At 40.1% G+C, this 19,243-nt stretch overlaps 1 protein-coding gene across 2 annotated transcripts in view; it reads left to right on the forward strand.

Annotated features, from left to right (window-relative positions):
- The window catches only part of LOC143808782 (L-gulonolactone oxidase-like), a 171,579-nt gene extending 153,323 nt beyond the window's left edge, over nucleotides 1-18,256 (forward strand). For both annotated transcript variants that reach the window (XM_077291791.1, XM_077291792.1), the window contains exons 9-12: nucleotides 9,841-9,990; nucleotides 16,657-16,821; nucleotides 17,448-17,538; nucleotides 17,719-18,256. In XM_077291791.1, coding sequence (XP_077147906.1) covers nucleotides 9,841-9,990; nucleotides 16,657-16,821; nucleotides 17,448-17,538; nucleotides 17,719-17,847 — 535 coding nt within the window. In that variant the 3' untranslated portion in view covers nucleotides 17,848-18,256. The remainder of the gene's footprint in view (nucleotides 1-9,840; nucleotides 9,991-16,656; nucleotides 16,822-17,447; nucleotides 17,539-17,718) is intronic.
- The last annotated feature ends 987 nt before the right edge of the window (nucleotides 18,257-19,243 follow it).

Genomic DNA, 19,243 nt, shown 5'->3' on the forward strand with positions numbered 1-19,243 from the left:
ACACACACTCAGCCCAGCTATAATAGACACAACACACATAGCCCAGTCACAACAGACACAACACACACAGCTATAATAAACACAACACACATAGCCCAGTCACAACAGACACAACACACACAGCTATAATAATAGATACAACACACACACAGCCCAGCTACAACAGATGCAACACACTCAGCCCAGCTACAACAGATGCAACACTCAGCCCAGCTACAACACACACAGCCCAGCCACAACGGACACAGCACACACTCAGCCCACCACAACAGACACAACAAACTCAGCCCAGCTACAACACACACAACACACACTCAGACCAGCTACAACAGACATAGAAGCTACAACTGCATGCATAGAAGGAGCATCTCCTGCTTGGTCTGTATATGTGATGTAGATATAGGGCTGTATACACGCCCTGAAGCTGTTGATGTCCTGTCAATGGGGCAGTAAACTGGGGAAAGTCAGAGACCATGGTTGACGTGGTGTAATCACACCCAAATTACAACAATGACATTCAGGTGACATGACAGCACTCCAGAAAACAGAACAGGAGACACTAAGGCTATGTGCACACGTTGCGGATTAGCCTCTGGAATTTTTTGTGTGGATTCTGCATCTCTTGGCAGAAAACGCAGGTGCAGATTTGATGTGTTTTTTATGCAGATTTTCTGCGGATTTCTTGCGTTTTTACCCCTGCGAATTTCTATAATGGAATGGGTACGAAAACTCTGAAGATCCACACAAAAGAAGTGACATGCTACTTCTTTTGATCCGCAGCGTTTCCGCGCGGAATTTTCCGCACCATTAGTACAGCGTTTTTTTTCTCATTGATTTACATTGTACTGTAAATCACTTGCGGATCTGCAGCGTTTCTGCACGGTAAAAAACGCTGTGGATCAGCAGGAAATCCACAACGTGTGCACACACCCTAACACAAATGTAAGGTTATCACAAAGATGAAGAGGTGGATGGAGGAAAAATAATAGAGAGAAGTATGAAAACAGAGAAGCTCTATGAGTTGTGCGCCAGTTACTGACTGTAGCCATAATCAAAGGAATTGTATCTCATTGGGCTGCACGGTGGCTTAGTGGTTAGCACTACACAGTGGCTCAGTAATTAGTACTGTATGGTGGCTCAGTGGTTAGCATTGTATGGTGGCTCAATAATTAGCACCGTAAGGTAGCTCCGTGGTTAGCACTGTATGGTGGCTCAGTGGATAGCTCAGTGGTTAGCACTACACAGTGACTCAGTAATTAGTACTTTACGGAGGCTCAGTGGTTAGCACTGCAGGGTGGTTCAGTGGTTAGCACTGCACGGTGGATCAGTGGTTAGCAATGCACTGACAGTCATCTGCATGAACCTTTAATGTACAAATCTCTGTCACAAGAGCTCAGGTGCAACTCCTCAGTGGTTAGCTCTGTACAGTGGATCAGTGGCTAGTACTGTCGCTTTGCAGCACTGAGGTCCTAGGTTCAAATCCCACCAAGGACGACATCTGCAAGGAGTTTGTATGTTTTCCCTGTGTTTGCATGGGTTTTTTCCCCAGTACTTCATTTTCCTCCCACACTCCAAAGGTATAATGATAGAATTAATGCTACCGTATTACATGAATGAGTAAAATAAATAAATTATGAGAAAGCAGCAACATTTTTCATTCTGATAAAGCATCTCATAGCAGCGCAAACGTCCCTCCAACGTGGTACAAGTGCAAATTAACGACCTTTTATCTTGAAAATTCCTCTAATTCACAAGGAAACACAGGAATATAACTACTATAGTACTGCCCCTATGTACAAGAATATAACTACTATAATACTGCCCCTATGTACAAGAATATAACTACTATTATACTGTCCCCTATGTACAAGAATATAACTACTATAATACTGCCCCTCTGTACAAGAATATAACCACTATAATACTACCCCTATGTACAAGAATATAACTACTATAATACTGCCCCTATGTAGAAGAATATAACTACTATAATACTGCCCCTATGTACAAGAATATAACTACTATAATACTGCTCCTATGTACAAGAATATAACTACTATAATACTGCCCCATGTACAAGAATATAACTACTATAATACTGCCCCCTATATACAAGAATATAACTACTATAATACTGCTCCTATATACAAGAATATAACTACTATAATGCTGCCCCTATGTACAAGAATATAACTACTATAATACTGCTCCTATGTACAAGAATATGACTACTATAATACTGCCCCTATGTACAAGAATATAACTACTATAATACTGCTCATATGTACAAGAATATAACTACTATAATACTGCTCCCTATGTACAAGAATATAAATACTATAATGCTGCCCTTATGTACAAGAATATAACTACTATAATACTGCCCCTATGTACAAGAATATAACTACTATAATACTGCCCCTATGTACAAGAATATAAATACTATAATGCTGCCCTTATGTACAAGAATATAACTACTATAATACTGCCCCCTATGTACAAGAATATAACTACTATAATACTGCCCCTATGTACAAGAATATAACTAATATAATACTGCCCCCTATGTACAAGAATATAACTACTATAATACTGCCCCTATGTACAAGAATATAACTACTATAATACTACTCCTATGTACAAGAATATAACTACTATAATACTGCTCCTATGTACAAGAATAAAACTACTATAATACTGCCCCCTATGTACAAGAAAATAACTACTATAATACTTCCCCCTATGTACAAGAATATAACTACTATAATACTGCCCCCTATGTACAACAATATAACTAATATAATACTGCCCCCTATGTACAAGAATATAACTAATATAATACTGCCCTACTGCCTCCTATGTACAAGAATATAACTAATATAATACTGCCCCATATGTACAAGAATATAACTACTATAATACTGCCCCATGTACAAGAATATAACTACTATAATACTGCCCCTATGTACAAGAATATAACTACTATAATACTGCCCCTATGTACAAGAATATAACTACTATAATACTGCCCTACTGCCCCCTATGTACAAGAATATAACTAATATAATACTGCCCCTATGTACAAGAATATAACTACTATTATACTGTCCCCTATGTACAAGAATATAACTACTATAATACTGCCCTACTGCCCCCTATGTACAAGAATATAACTACTATAATACTGCCCCTATGTAGAAGAATATAACTACTATAATACTGCCCCTATGTACAAGAATATAACTACTATAATACTGCTCCTATGTACAAGAATATAACTACTATAATACTGCCCCATGTACAAGAATATAACTACTATAATACTGCCCCCTATATACAAGAATATAACTACTATAATACTGCTCCTATATACAAGAATATAACTACTATAATGCTGCCCCTATGTACAAGAATATAACTACTATAATACTGCTCCTATGTACAAGAATATGACTACTATAATACTGCCCCTATGTACAAGAATATAACTACTATAATACTGCTCATATGTACAAGAATATAACTACTATAATACTGCTCCCTATGTACAAGAATATAAATACTATAATGCTGCCCTTATGTACAAGAATATAACTACTATAATACTGCCCCTATGTACAAGAATATAACTACTATAATACTGCCCCTATGTACAAGAATATAAATACTATAATGCTGCCCTTATGTACAAGAATATAACTACTATAATACTGCCCCCTATGTACAAGAATATAACTACTATAATACTGCCCCTATGTACAAGAATATAACTAATATAATACTGCCCCCTATGTACAAGAATATAACTACTATAATACTGCCCCTATGTACAAGAATATAACTACTATAATACTACTCCTATGTACAAGAATATAACTACTATAATACTGCTCCTATGTACAAGAATAAAACTACTATAATACTGCCCCCTATGTACAAGAAAATAACTACTATAATACTTCCCCCTATGTACAAGAATATAACTACTATAATACTGCCCCCTATGTACAACAATATAACTAATATAATACTGCCCCCTATGTACAAGAATATAACTAATATAATACTGCCCTACTGCCTCCTATGTACAAGAATATAACTAATATAATACTGCCCCATATGTACAAGAATATAACTACTATAATACTGCCCCATGTACAAGAATATAACTACTATAATACTGCCCCTATGTACAAGAATATAACTACTATAATACTGCCCCTATGTACAAGAATATAACTACTATAATACTGCCCTACTGCCCCCTATGTACAAGAATATAACTAATATAATACTGCCCCATATGTACAAGAATATAACTACTATAATACTGCCCCATGTACAAGAATATAACTATTATAATACTGCCCCATGTACAAGAATATAACTACTATAATACAGCCCATATGTACAAGAATGTAACTACTATAATACTTCCCCTATGTACAAGAATATAACTGCTATAATACTGCCCCTATGTACAAGAATATAACTACTATAATACTGCCCCTATGTACAAGAATATAACTACTATAATACTGCCCTATTGCCCCTATGTACAAGAATATAACTAATATAATACTGCCCCATATGTACAAGAATATAACTACTATAATACTGCCCCATGTACAAGAATATAACTACTATAATACTGCCCTTATGTACAAGAATATAACTACTATAATACTGCCCCTATGTACAAGAATATAACTACTATAATACTGCCCTACTGCCACCTATGTACAAGAATATAACTAATATAATACTGCCCTTATGTACAAGAATATAACTACTATAATACTGCCCCTATGTACAAGAATATAACTACTATAATACTGCCCTACTGCCCCCTATGTACAAGAATATAACTAATATAATACTGCCCCATATGTACAAGAATATAACTACTATAATACTGCCCCTATGTACAAGAATATAACTACTATAATACTGCTCCTATGTACAAGAATATAACTACTATAATACTGCCCCTATGTACAAGAATATAACTACTATAATACTGCCCCCTATGTACAAGAATATAACTACTATAATACTGCCCCTATGTACAAGAATATAACTACTATAATACTGCCCTACTGCCCCCTATGTACAAGAATATAACTAATATAATACTGCCCCATATGTACAAGAATATAACTACTATAATACTGCCCCTATGTACAAGAATATAACTGCTATAATACTGCCCCTATGTACAAGAATATAACTACTATAATACTGCTCCTATGTACAAGAATATAACTACTATAATACTGCCCCCTATGTTCAAGATTATAACTACTATAATACTGCTCCTATGTACAAGAATATAACTGCTATAATACTGCTCCTATGTTCAAGATTATAACTACTATAATACTGCTCCTATATACAAGAATATAACTACTATAATACTGCCCCCTAGGTACAAGAATATAACTACTATAATACTGCTCCTATGTACAAGAATATAAATATAACTACTATAATACTGCTCCTATGTACAAGAATATAACTACTATAATACTGCCCCTTTGTAAAAGAATATAACTACTATAATACTGCCTCCTATGTACAAGAATATAACTACTATAATACTCCTATGTACAAGAATATAACTACTATAATACTGCTCCTATATACAAGAATATAACTACTATAATACTGCCCCCTAGGTACAAGAATATAACTACTATAATACTGCTCCTATGTACAAGAATATAAATATAACTACTATAATACTGCCCCTATGTACAAGAATATAACTACTATAATACTGCCCCTATGTACAAGAATATAACTACTATAATACTGCTCCCTATGTACAAGAATATAACTACTATAATACTGCCCCTATGTACAAGAATATAACTACTATAATACTGCTCCCTATGTACAAGAATATAGCTACTATAATACTGCCCCTATGTACAAGAATATAAATACTATAATGCTGCCCTTATGTACAAGAATATAACTACTATAATACTGCCCCCTATGTACAAGAATATAACTACTATAATACTGCCCCTATGTACAAGAATATAACTAATATAATACTGCCCCCTATGTACAAGAATATAACTACTATAATACTGCCCCTATGTACAAGAATATAACTACTATAATACTACTCCTATGTACAAGAATATAACTACTATAATACTGCTCCTATGTACAAGAATAAAACTACTATAATACTGCCCCCTATGTACAAGAAAATAACTACTATAATACTTCCCCCTATGTACAAGAATATAACTACTATAATACTGCCCCCTATGTACAACAATATAACTAATATAATACTGCCCCCTATGTACAAGAATATAACTAATATAATACTGCCCTACTGCCTCCTATGTACAAGAATATAACTAATATAATACTGCCCCATATGTACAAGAATATAACTACTATAATACTGCCCCATGTACAAGAATATAACTACTATAATACTGCCCCTATGTACAAGAATATAACTACTATAATACTGCCCCTATGTACAAGAATATAACTACTATAATACTGCCCTACTGCCCCCTATGTACAAGAATATAACTAATATAATACTGCCTCTATGTACAAGAATATAACTACTATTATACTGTCCCCTATGTACAAGAATATAACTACTATAATACTGCCCTACTGCCCCCTATGTACAAGAATATAACTACTATAATACTGCCCCTATGTAGAAGAATATAACTACTATAATACTGCCCCTATGTACAAGAATATAACTACTATAATACTGCTCCTATGTACAAGAATATAACTACTATAATACTGCCCCATGTACAAGAATATAACTACTATAATACTGCCCCCTATATACAAGAATATAACTACTATAATACTGCTCCTATATACAAGAATATAACTACTATAATGCTGCCCCTATGTACAAGAATATAACTACTATAATACTGCTCCTATGTACAAGAATATGACTACTATAATACTGCCCCTATGTACAAGAATATAACTACTATAATACTGCTCATATGTACAAGAATATAACTACTATAATACTGCTCCCTATGTACAAGAATATAAATACTATAATGCTGCCCTTATGTACAAGAATATAACTACTATAATACTGCCCCTATGTACAAGAATATAACTACTATAATACTGCCCCTATGTACAAGAATATAAATACTATAATGCTGCCCTTATGTACAAGAATATAACTACTATAATACTGCCCCCTATGTACAAGAATATAACTACTATAATACTGCCCCTATGTACAAGAATATAACTAATATAATACTGCCCCCTATGTACAAGAATATAACTACTATAATACTGCCCCTATGTACAAGAATATAACTACTATAATACTACTCCTATGTACAAGAATATAACTACTATAATACTGCTCCTATGTACAAGAATAAAACTACTATAATACTGCCCCCTATGTACAAGAAAATAACTACTATAATACTTCCCCCTATGTACAAGAATATAACTACTATAATACTGCCCCCTATGTACAACAATATAACTAATATAATACTGCCCCCTATGTACAAGAATATAACTAATATAATACTGCCCTACTGCCTCCTATGTACAAGAATATAACTAATATAATACTGCCCCATATGTACAAGAATATAACTACTATAATACTGCCCCATGTACAAGAATATAACTACTATAATACTGCCCCTATGTACAAGAATATAACTACTATAATACTGCCCCTATGTACAAGAATATAACTACTATAATACTGCCCTACTGCCCCCTATGTACAAGAATATAACTAATATAATACTGCCCCATATGTACAAGAATATAACTACTATAATACTGCCCCATGTACAAGAATATAACTATTATAATACTGCCCCATGTACAAGAATATAACTACTATAATACAGCCCATATGTACAAGAATGTAACTACTATAATACTTCCCCTATGTACAAGAATATAACTGCTATAATACTGCCCCTATGTACAAGAATATAACTACTATAATACTGCCCCTATGTACAAGAATATAACTACTATAATACTGCCCTATTGCCCCTATGTACAAGAATATAACTAATATAATACTGCCCCATATGTACAAGAATATAACTACTATAATACTGCCCCATGTACAAGAATATAACTACTATAATACTGCCCTTATGTACAAGAATATAACTACTATAATACTGCCCCTATGTACAAGAATATAACTACTATAATACTGCCCTACTGCCACCTATGTACAAGAATATAACTAATATAATACTGCCCTTATGTACAAGAATATAACTACTATAATACTGCCCCTATGTACAAGAATATAACTACTATAATACTGCCCTACTGCCCCCTATGTACAAGAATATAACTAATATAATACTGCCCCATATGTACAAGAATATAACTACTATAATACTGCCCCTATGTACAAGAATATAACTACTATAATACTGCTCCTATGTACAAGAATATAACTACTATAATACTGCCCCTATGTACAAGAATATAACTACTATAATACTGCCCCCTATGTACAAGAATATAACTACTATAATACTGCCCCTATGTACAAGAATATAACTACTATAATACTGCCCTACTGCCCCCTATGTACAAGAATATAACTAATATAATACTGCCCCATATGTACAAGAATATAACTACTATAATACTGCCCCTATGTACAAGAATATAACTGCTATAATACTGCCCCTATGTACAAGAATATAACTACTATAATACTGCTCCTATGTACAAGAATATAACTACTATAATACTGCCCCCTATGTTCAAGATTATAACTACTATAATACTGCTCCTATGTACAAGAATATAACTGCTATAATACTGCTCCTATGTTCAAGATTATAACTACTATAATACTGCTCCTATATACAAGAATATAACTACTATAATACTGCCCCCTAGGTACAAGAATATAACTACTATAATACTGCTCCTATGTACAAGAATATAAATATAACTACTATAATACTGCTCCTATGTACAAGAATATAACTACTATAATACTGCCCCTTTGTAAAAGAATATAACTACTATAATACTGCCTCCTATGTACAAGAATATAACTACTATAATACTCCTATGTACAAGAATATAACTACTATAATACTGCTCCTATATACAAGAATATAACTACTATAATACTGCCCCCTAGGTACAAGAATATAACTACTATAATACTGCTCCTATGTACAAGAATATAAATATAACTACTATAATACTGCCCCTATGTACAAGAATATAACTACTATAATACTGCCCCTATGTACAAGAATATAACTACTATAATACTGCTCCCTATGTACAAGAATATAACTACTATAATACTGCCCCTATGTACAAGAATATAACTACTATAATACTGCTCCCTATGTACAAGAATATAGCTACTATAATACTGCTCCTGTGTACAAGAATATAACTACTATAATACTGCTCCCTATGTACAAGAATATAACTACTATAATACTGCTCCTATGTACAAGAATATAACTACTATAATACTGCTCCTATGTACAAGAATATAGCTACTATAATACTGCTCCTGTGTACAAGAATATAACTACTATAATACTGCTCCTATGTACAAGAATATAACTACTATCATACTGCTCCTATGTACAAGAATATAACTACTATAATACTGCCCCTATGTACAGGAATATAACTGCTATAATACTGCCCATATTAATGCCACTATATGTGGCGTCTTTTCTCTTTCTGTTGTTTTTTTATCTTTTGTCACCTGTGAGACGCTCCTTATATATATTTCTTCTTTGATCATTTTTCTCTATTGTTCTCTGTTTTCAGCACTTTCATTCCACGGCTGCTTCCTGGGATAAATCGATTTTTCTTCTGGCTGCTTTTTGCGGGTCGGAGCGATCGTGTGGACATCAGCTACAAAGTCTTCAACTTTGACTGTCTGTTTAAGCAGCACGTGCAGGACTGGGCCATTCCCATGTGAGTATTGGGCACAGGAGATTTTCCCTGTTGTTATTAACATATAAACTACTTTCTCTGCTATTTCAATAAATTGTCGTTTTAATAATTTTTTTAAAATAATTTTTATATTTATCCTGATTGTAAGTTTCGGTGGTTTTATGCGTCTTGACGCTTTCTTAGAACCGCCCTGGGTCTCACATAGGCCATCGCTGCCCTGAATTAATCACTTTCCCAACAGTCATGAGTTGGACCATGGAGGTACTCAGTGCATTCTAAGAAAAAAAAGAAAATCTGTGAGCAGGTATTTACTACTAGATGGTGGCCCGATTCTAACGCATCGGGTATTCTAGAATATGTATGTATATAGCAGCCACATGGTATGTAGCACAGGCCACATAGTATATAGGAGGCATGTAGTATATAGCAGACAAATAGTATGTGGCCTGTACTCTATACTATGTGACTGCTATATACATACATATTGTAGAATACCCGATGCGTTAATACAGGCCACGCAGTACATAACACAGCCCATGTACTATATAGCACAGCCCACGCAGTATATAGCAGCCACGCAGTATATAACACAGGCGACGTAGTATATAACACAGGGCACGTAATACATAGCACAGCCCACGCAGTATATAACACAGCCCACGCAGTATATAACACTGCCCATATAGTATATCGCACAGCCCCCGCAGTATATCACACAGCCCACGTAGTATATAACACTGCCCATGTAGTATATAGCACAGCCCCCGCAGTATATCACACAGCCCACGCAGTATATCACACTGCCCATGTAGTATATAGCACAGCCCCCGCAGTATATCACACAGCCCACGTAGTATATAATACTGCCCATGTAGTATATAGCACAGCCCCCGCAGTATATCACACAGCCCACGCAGTATATCACACTGCCCATGTAGTATATAGCACAGCCCCCGCAGTATATCACACAGCCCACGCAGTATATCACACAGCCCACGCAGTATATCACACTGCCCATGTAGTATATAGCACAGCCCCCGCAGTATATCACACTGCCCATGTAGTATATCACACTGCCCATGTAGTATATCGCACAGCCCTCGCAGTATATCACACAGCCCCCGCAGTATATCACACAGCCCACGCAGTATATCACACAGCCCCCGCAGTATATCACACAGCCCATGTAGTATATAGCAGAGCCCCCGCAGTATATCTCACAGCCCACATAGTATATAGCACAGCCCCCGCAGTATATCACACAGCCCACGTAGTATATAACACTGCCCATGTAGTATATAGCACATCCCTTGCAGTATATCACACAGCCCTCGCAGTATATCACACAGCCCATGTAGTATATAACACTGCCCATGTAGTATGTAGCAGAGGCCCCGCAGTATATCACACAGCCCACGTAGTATATAACACTGCCCATGTAGTATATAGCAGAGCCCCCACAGTATATCACACAGCCCACGTAGTATATCACACTGCCCATGTAGTATATAGCACAGCCCCCGCAGTATAGCACACAGCCCACGCAGTATATCACACTGCCCATGTAGTATATAGCACAGCCCCCGCAGTATATCACACAGCCCCCGCAGTATATCACACAGCCCATGTAGTATATCACACTGCCCATGTAGTATATCGCACAGCCCTCGCAGTATATCACACAGCCCTCGCAGTATATCACACAGCCCATGCAGTATATCACACAGTCCACATAGTATATAACACTGCCCATGTAGTATATAGCAGAGCCCCCGCAGTGTATCACACAGCCCACGTAGTATATAATACTGCCCATGTAGTATATAGCACAGCCCCCGCAGTATATCACACAGCCCATGTAGTATAGAACACTGCCCATGTAGTATATAGCACAGCCCCCGCAGTATATCACACAGCCCACGTAGTATATAGCAGAGCCCCCGCAGTATATCGCACAGCCCACGTAGTATATAATACTGCCCATGTAGTATATAGCACAGCCCTCGCAGTATATCACACAGCCCATGGAGTATTTAGCAGTGTGGGCACCATATCCTTGCTAAAAAAATTAATTAAAATAAAAAATAGTTCTATACTCACCCACCGGGATCCACCGAAGCTCCGCCGAGCCGCACACGGCTGCCGCCATCTTCCGTTCCCAGGATGCATTGCGAAATTACCCAGAAGACTTAGCGGTCTCACGAGACCGCTAAGTCTTCTGGGTAATTTCGCAATGCATCTCCGGGAACGGAAGATGGCGGCAGCCACGTGCGGCTCGGCGGACTACGGAGGGTGAGAATAGCAGGTTTTTTTTTTTATTATTTTATTTTTAACATTACATTTTTTTACTACTGATGCTGCATGTCGGACTGTTTCAATAGGGGGCCTGTTAGGTGTTTCCGTTGCCATGAGAAGGGCCATGTTTCTGCGAACTGTCCTGTTACCACTGAACCCATGCAGTGCGACGTTACAGACTCTAAGGAACGCATGTCTTTGGTTACACGGCTAGTAAGTGTGAATGTGGGTCAAAATGATACAGTAAAACATCTGTGTGAATTGTCTGTAGACGGGAAAAATGTTGTGGCATTACTAGACTCTGGAAGTGTGGTGACTCTGGTGAAAGCCAGTCTGATAGCACGTCCAACTAGTCCGTCTGACAAGTTTTCTGTAACGTGTGTGCATGGTGACACCTGCTCATATCCTACAGCGGTCATATGTATCTCCACTCCATATGGGTCTGTGCAGCACAAAGTGGGACTCGTTCCCGCATTGTTACAGGATATAATCTTGGGCAGGGATTTTCCTCATTTCTGGCAGTTGTGGGAGAATCAGTTGCTCCTTCACGGTAGCTGTAACCGTGAATCTTCTCCCATGCCATCTGGAGGTCCCGAGCTCCTGGAGGAGACCCCACAGGAAGATGCTGCTGGGGAGATTAGTGAATCTAACCTTCAGTACCCCTTCTCAGTTATGGCGGGGGAAACTGAGGAAACTGAGGAAACTCAGCGAGAGGCGGAGGCAGACAGCCATCCGGCACCCTGCCTGCCAGATTTGGAAGTTCAGGTGGATGACTTTCACAGCGAGCAAATGAAAGATCCTACTCTGGCTCCGGCTAGGAAAAACGTAAAAATAATAGATGGGGTACACGTAGAACCTGACACCAGGCTAGCATACCCGTATATGGTTCTTGAAAATGATTTGCTCTACCAGGTAGAGAAAAAAGGGGAGGACACTGTGCAACGGTTAGTGGTACCCAAACCTTATCGGCGGAAGGTACTGGACCTGGCCCACGGACATATAATGGGGGGACATCTGGGGGTGCAGAAAACCACAGAAAGGATATCCCATTGTTTTGTGTGGCCCGGCCTACATAGTGATGTGCGTAACTATTGTGAGTCCTGTCCAGAGTGCCAAATCTCCGCACCTAAAACTCGGTTCCGTAGCCCTTTGGTACCTCTCCCTGTCATTGGAGTCCCATTTGAGAGAATTGGGATGGATTTGGTTGGGCCCCTTCCCCGGTCCGCACGTGGGCACCAACATATTCTCGTCATCGTGGACTATGCCACTCGCTACCCGGAAGCCATCCCTTTACGAAACACGGCTACCAAAACGATTGCTAAAGAGTTGGTGCAAGTGTTTAGTCGGGTAGGAAGTCCAAAACAGATACTCACCGACCAGGGGACTCCCTTTATGTCAAGGGTAATGAAGGAGCTCTGTAGGCTCCTACAAATAGACCCATTGCGTACATCTTTCTATCACCCTCAAACAGATGGGTTGGTTGAGCGGTTCAATACAACCTTAAAACAAATGCTCCGGAAGGCGATAGACAAAGATGGGAAGAACTGGGATTACTTGTTACCCTATTTGCTGTTTGCCATTAGGGAAGTTCCCCAGTCTTCCACAGGATTCTCGCCTTTTGAACTATTGTACGCACATCGTCCCCGTGGTCTGTTGGACGTCGCAAAAGAAACATGGGAAGGTCAAGTCACTCCCTTTAAAACGGTAATCGACCATGTAACACAAATGCAAGACCGTATTGCCGCGGTCATGCCCATTGTTAGGGACCATATGTTACAGGCCCAGGGAGCCCAGAGGCAAAGTTATGATAGAGGCGCCAAGGTCCGTACCTTTGCATCCGGGGATAGGGTGTTGATCCTAATCCCTACGGTGGATAGTAAATTTCTGGCGAAATGGCAGGGCCCCTTTGAGGTCGTGGAGAGGGTTGGTGAAGTGAACTATAAAGTATACCAGCCTGGTAAAAGAAAGCCAGAACAGATTTATCATGTGAATCTGATAAAACCCTGGAAAGACCACTCTGCCCTAGCGGCGGATATACCCCGCCCGGTTTGCGCACCTACCGTACCGGAGGTGCAGATTGCCGAGACTCTCTCGGAACGACAAAAATCTGAGGTGAAGCAGTTTTTGTTACAGAACCGACAGTTTTTCTCGGAAAAACCTGGCCAGACTAAGCTGGTGAAACATGAGATCGTCACAGAACCCGGGGTCACAGTCCATGTGAAGCCTTACCGGATTCCGGAAGCCCGCCGTGAAGCCATCTCCCGGGAAGTGAGGGCAATGTTGGACTTAGGAGTCATTGAGGAGTCGCACAGCGCTTGGTCCAGTCCAATCGTGTTGATACCCAAGCCGGATGGCTCCATAAGATTTTGTAATGACTTTAGGAAACTGAATGCGGCTTCTAAATTTGATGCGTATCCTATGCCCCGGGTCGATGAGTTGATCGACCGGCTTGGTAAAGCCCGATACATTACGACCCTGGATCTAACAAAGGGGTACTGGCAGATCCCTCTGGCCGAGGCGGCCAGAGAGAAGACGGCATTTGCTACACCGGAAGGTCTGTTCCAGTATATCTACATGCCATTTGGACTTCACGGAGCACCAGCAACGTTCGAGAGACTGATGGATCGAGTCTTGAGGCCCCACAGGCAGTACGCATCTGCCTACCTCGATGACATCGTAATTTACAGCATGGACTGGGGGACTCACCTCCAGAAAGTACAGGCGGTGATTGATGACCTGCGAGAAGAAGCCTAACTGCGAACCCCAAGAAATGTCACATCGGCCTTGAAGAAGCCCGATATTTGGGCTACGTGATAGGCAGAGGAGTGATTAAGCCCCAGATCGACAAAATATAGGCTATTCAGAGCTGGCCGCAGTCAGTGAACAAGAAACAAGTACAAGCGTTCCTGGGGATTGCCGGCTATTATCGCCGGTTCATACCCAACTTTGCAGCCATTGCCACCCCCTTGACGGATCTTACCAAAGGGAAAAATTCCATCATGGTAAAGTGGACTTCAGCGGCCGAAGAGGCCTTCCACAGCCTGAAACGGGCTTTGTGCTCTCAGCCCGTACTAGTGACTCCCGATTTCAGCAGCGAGTTTGTGGTGCAAACTGATGCCTCTGATACTGGTATCGGAGCTGTACTTTCCCAGGTGAAGGACGGAGTGGAACACCCGGTCCTCTACCTCAGCCAGAAATTAAATGTACATGAGCAGTGGTATGCCGTCGTTGAAAAAGAGTGTCTAGCCATTAAATGGGCTCTCGACTCCCTCAAGTATTACCTGGCAGGTAGGAAGTTTAAGCTGGTCACGGACCATGCCCCTCTCAAGTGGATGCACCTCCACAAGGACCGTAATAGTAGGGTAACTCGCTGGTTCCTTGCCCTGCAGGCCTACTCTTTCACAGTAGAGCATCGCCCAGGGGCGCAGATGGGAAACGCCGATGCCCTATCCCGAGTGCACTGTTTCGGGGGTGTCCTTGCTCGACCGGAGTGGTCTGAGCAGGGGGGGGGGATATGTAAGAGTCATGTCGGTCTGGTAGTTGGGGGCAGGTATATCTTGCCTAGATACCTGTCCTATGTCAGTTAGGCTGCTCAGTGTCTTCAGCATACTCATGGGTTAATAAGTGCAGGTTTAAAAGATGACCAGCTGGAGGAATCAGGCGTCAGCCTGGGGCACACAGAATGTCTGTCTGTGTGGGACAAACGTGAGTGAGAGCTGTGCTCATGAACTGTGTAATGTTAGCTGGGTGGGAGAAGCCCCCCAGTTGTTAGTTAGGAACGTGTTTGTTTAGTTAGTGCCGGACAGGCAAGGATTTATGTTTATGTTTTGTTTTATGATTGCTTTCACGTTAATAAACCTGACCTCCGGTCAGTCTACTCAGAATCCTGCTGTACGCCTTAGAGTTTATTGCACAAACCACGTGACCTTTGACCCCAGCAAAGGCGATCCCGGAGTGTTTTGTCACAGCTGTCATTTAATCTCTTCCATTTCTATAGTATGTGGTAATTCTCACAAAGTGCCGTACTATTATGTCACAGTGATGGTGCGGGCTCAGGAGCTGGGTTTGTGCCGTCCCTTGCGGTAGCTTTGTATGTAAGCTAAGATCACACATAATGCTGATCCGAGCCATTAACCCCCTTAGATGCTATGGACAAAACATTGGCATCTAAGGTGTTTAGCATAGGCTCGATCACCCCGTTGGCTCTCCACACTGCAGCTGCAGGGAGTCCTAACAAAGGCCCTGGGATCTGCCCTTTGCATGCATAACTCGCTGACAATCAGGAATGCAGATATGTGTTCAGATCAGTTGTCACCTCCCTTCCCCCACTACATTGGAGCACAATGTTTTATGTTACTTCCTTCAGTAATAAGAATTTTATTTTTTTTTTAGAGAAAAGACTAAAGAAGCCTTACTGCAGCTGAAATCCTGGCTGGAGAGGAATCCGCAGGTGGTGGCGCATTTCCCTGTGGAGGTTCGATTTGCCAAGGGAGATGACATTCTGCTGAGTCCATGCTACCAGCGAGACAGCTGCTACATGAACATCATTATGTACAGGTGAGACAGGTGTGTGCACGACATATGGAGCACATTATATATAGGGCGCCCCCTGCTGGGAATCTAATGAACTGCTAACTTTATGTTCATCTACTTCCCCCTACAGGAAGAGCCGTGCATAGCAGTAAGTCCTCAGTCCTATACTGGGACTAAGTCATAACTGGGCGGCATTTTGTTATGGCCTCTCCCTCCAATGGACCAAACATTGAGCTTGCAATCTTGGGTATCCAATTTTTGGCACATGCCTTGGCAAGCGATTGAGTTAGAATCTTCTGTGGGTCTGGGGGCTTCTCCAGTTCCTAAATGGAAACTTCTCATAAATTGCCCAAAAGGTATATAAGAGACTTGGATCTCAAGTGCCAAAAGCTGCCATGAAACTAATCATACTCAATTAGATTTTCAAAGAATTCGTAGATTCGGAAGAATACAAATTTTGGGAGAATCACTTTGTGCCAATCTGGCAAAATGGATGAATTCTGAAGAGCAGGAAAGAGAGGAATAAAAAGGATAAATTAAAAAAACTGGTCACCTAGCCCCGGCCCTGAGTTCTCCAGCCGTACAGCCTCGATCTTCTTTGTTCTGGTCTTTAGGCTTCGTCTACTGTCTACTAATAATTCTTCCCTTAGGCCATACGGGAAAGAGGTTCCACATCAGGATTACTGGTCAGAGTATGAGAAGATTATGAAGGGCGTTGGAGGGCGACCTCACTGGGCTAAGGTACGGCCGATAGATATGAAGCAGATACTCTCGAACCATCCTAATGTTCTGAAAATCCTTCATAATGTTTTTGGATTCTCATTTCTGATCAATTTTTGTGGTTTCCATGTTTAAATTCAGTAGACCTTGTAAGACTCCCATGTCTCTAGTATGACCCGCACCATTTTCATCTATTTCCAGGCCCATACTTGCACTCGTAAGGATTTTGAGAAGATGTATCCAGCGTTCAACAAATTTAAAAACATCAGAGAGAAGCTGGACCCAACAGGGATGTTCCTCAATTCCTATCTTGAGAAAGTCTTCTACTGAGGAGGACACAGTGGTCAAAAAAAAAAATCTTCAATTAAATTTCTTTCCACCCACAGAAAGTTTTGCAAAATTTTCATTATACTCAGAAATTTCTGGACTTGGTGGAAAGTTCTTTCCAGCTGTGTTAAATGAGGTCCACCCGAGCACCACATTGCTCCACTTCTGGACTCGCCTTACATTGTATTCACCTGGTGCCATGCCGTCATGGTAAAAAAAGAAGCCCAGAGGGACTGAGCCATCTGAGACTGTCCAATCATCCAATGCACTTTGATTTTTCCCTTAAACTCTGTTAATTCGTAAATGGTTGACCGGTTCAATTTTTCTCTTATGCCGATAAATATTTTTGGGTTCCTTCATCCTTTCAAGAAGAATGATCCAATTTAACATTAAAAACTGTCACAAAAGATCCAAAAATAGTCTGTGTCTGTTTTATTGGCTAAGTAGTTCTGACCGTTGGCCACTGCTCCGGATGGACCCGGACTTGGCAGCTTAACTGGACCCTGTGTACTTTAACTGTGGACTGCATGCTCAGAATCTGTGATCAAGGGGCCTCCTCTTCCTTCACGTAACTGAAATTGTAGACAACCCAGTTTAGTTCTCTCCATAGTCAGCCACTGACTCCCCTGCCTTGACATATTTTTTCCAACCCACTCTTGTGGAAACACAGTACCAATTTTGTGAAGCGCAGTGATGTCATAGTGATGTCACACTGTCAGGTGGGACGAAGACCATCCTGGAAAAGACCAGAGAACAGACAATTCCTGTTGTATGCTGGAATTAGTAATATCCCACCTACATTTCTTTTCATTCTACTGGTGGGAGACATTTAAGGAGCTTCTTCACGGCCAGTACCACTAACTATTCACCAAGCTGATTGCTCTGTTCTCTCTCTCTCTCTCTTAGTTAGGACTCAGCACCATTTTGCTCTTGGGATATGTCCAGTTTTGCTATAAGGACTTGATGGTGGCCCTGTGATATCCGAAAGAATCATCACATAGTAGGGTGAGGAATAGGAGATGGTTAATTGGTCTCACAGTCCATGGCAAAAATTAACGATGCCACCACAACACGATGACAAGTAACACTGGAAGTCAGGAAGTGTGAGATGTAATATGACCCTCAGGAAGCCACAGGCGAGATCTACCTCAAAAACCAAAGACTGGGCCCAGTTGGGGAGACAAGAATAGAAACAGTCACAAGGGAAGATCAGTCCCTAATATCTCCAGTAAAATGGCTCCATTTCACACATGTGGACGTTCTCTGGAAACCAGCGTTATGTCACCACTTATTACACTACACTACTTTGTTTAGAAATCTTGCAGTTTGCCTACCGTCTTCTGAGGAATTTTTAGGCTCTTGCCAGGACGTGCTCTTCTACAGTCTTTTGCATGATTAA

This window comes from Ranitomeya variabilis, chromosome 2 (assembly GCF_051348905.1).
Source record: "Ranitomeya variabilis isolate aRanVar5 chromosome 2, aRanVar5.hap1, whole genome shotgun sequence".
Lineage (NCBI taxonomy): Eukaryota > Metazoa > Chordata > Amphibia > Anura > Dendrobatidae > Ranitomeya > Ranitomeya variabilis.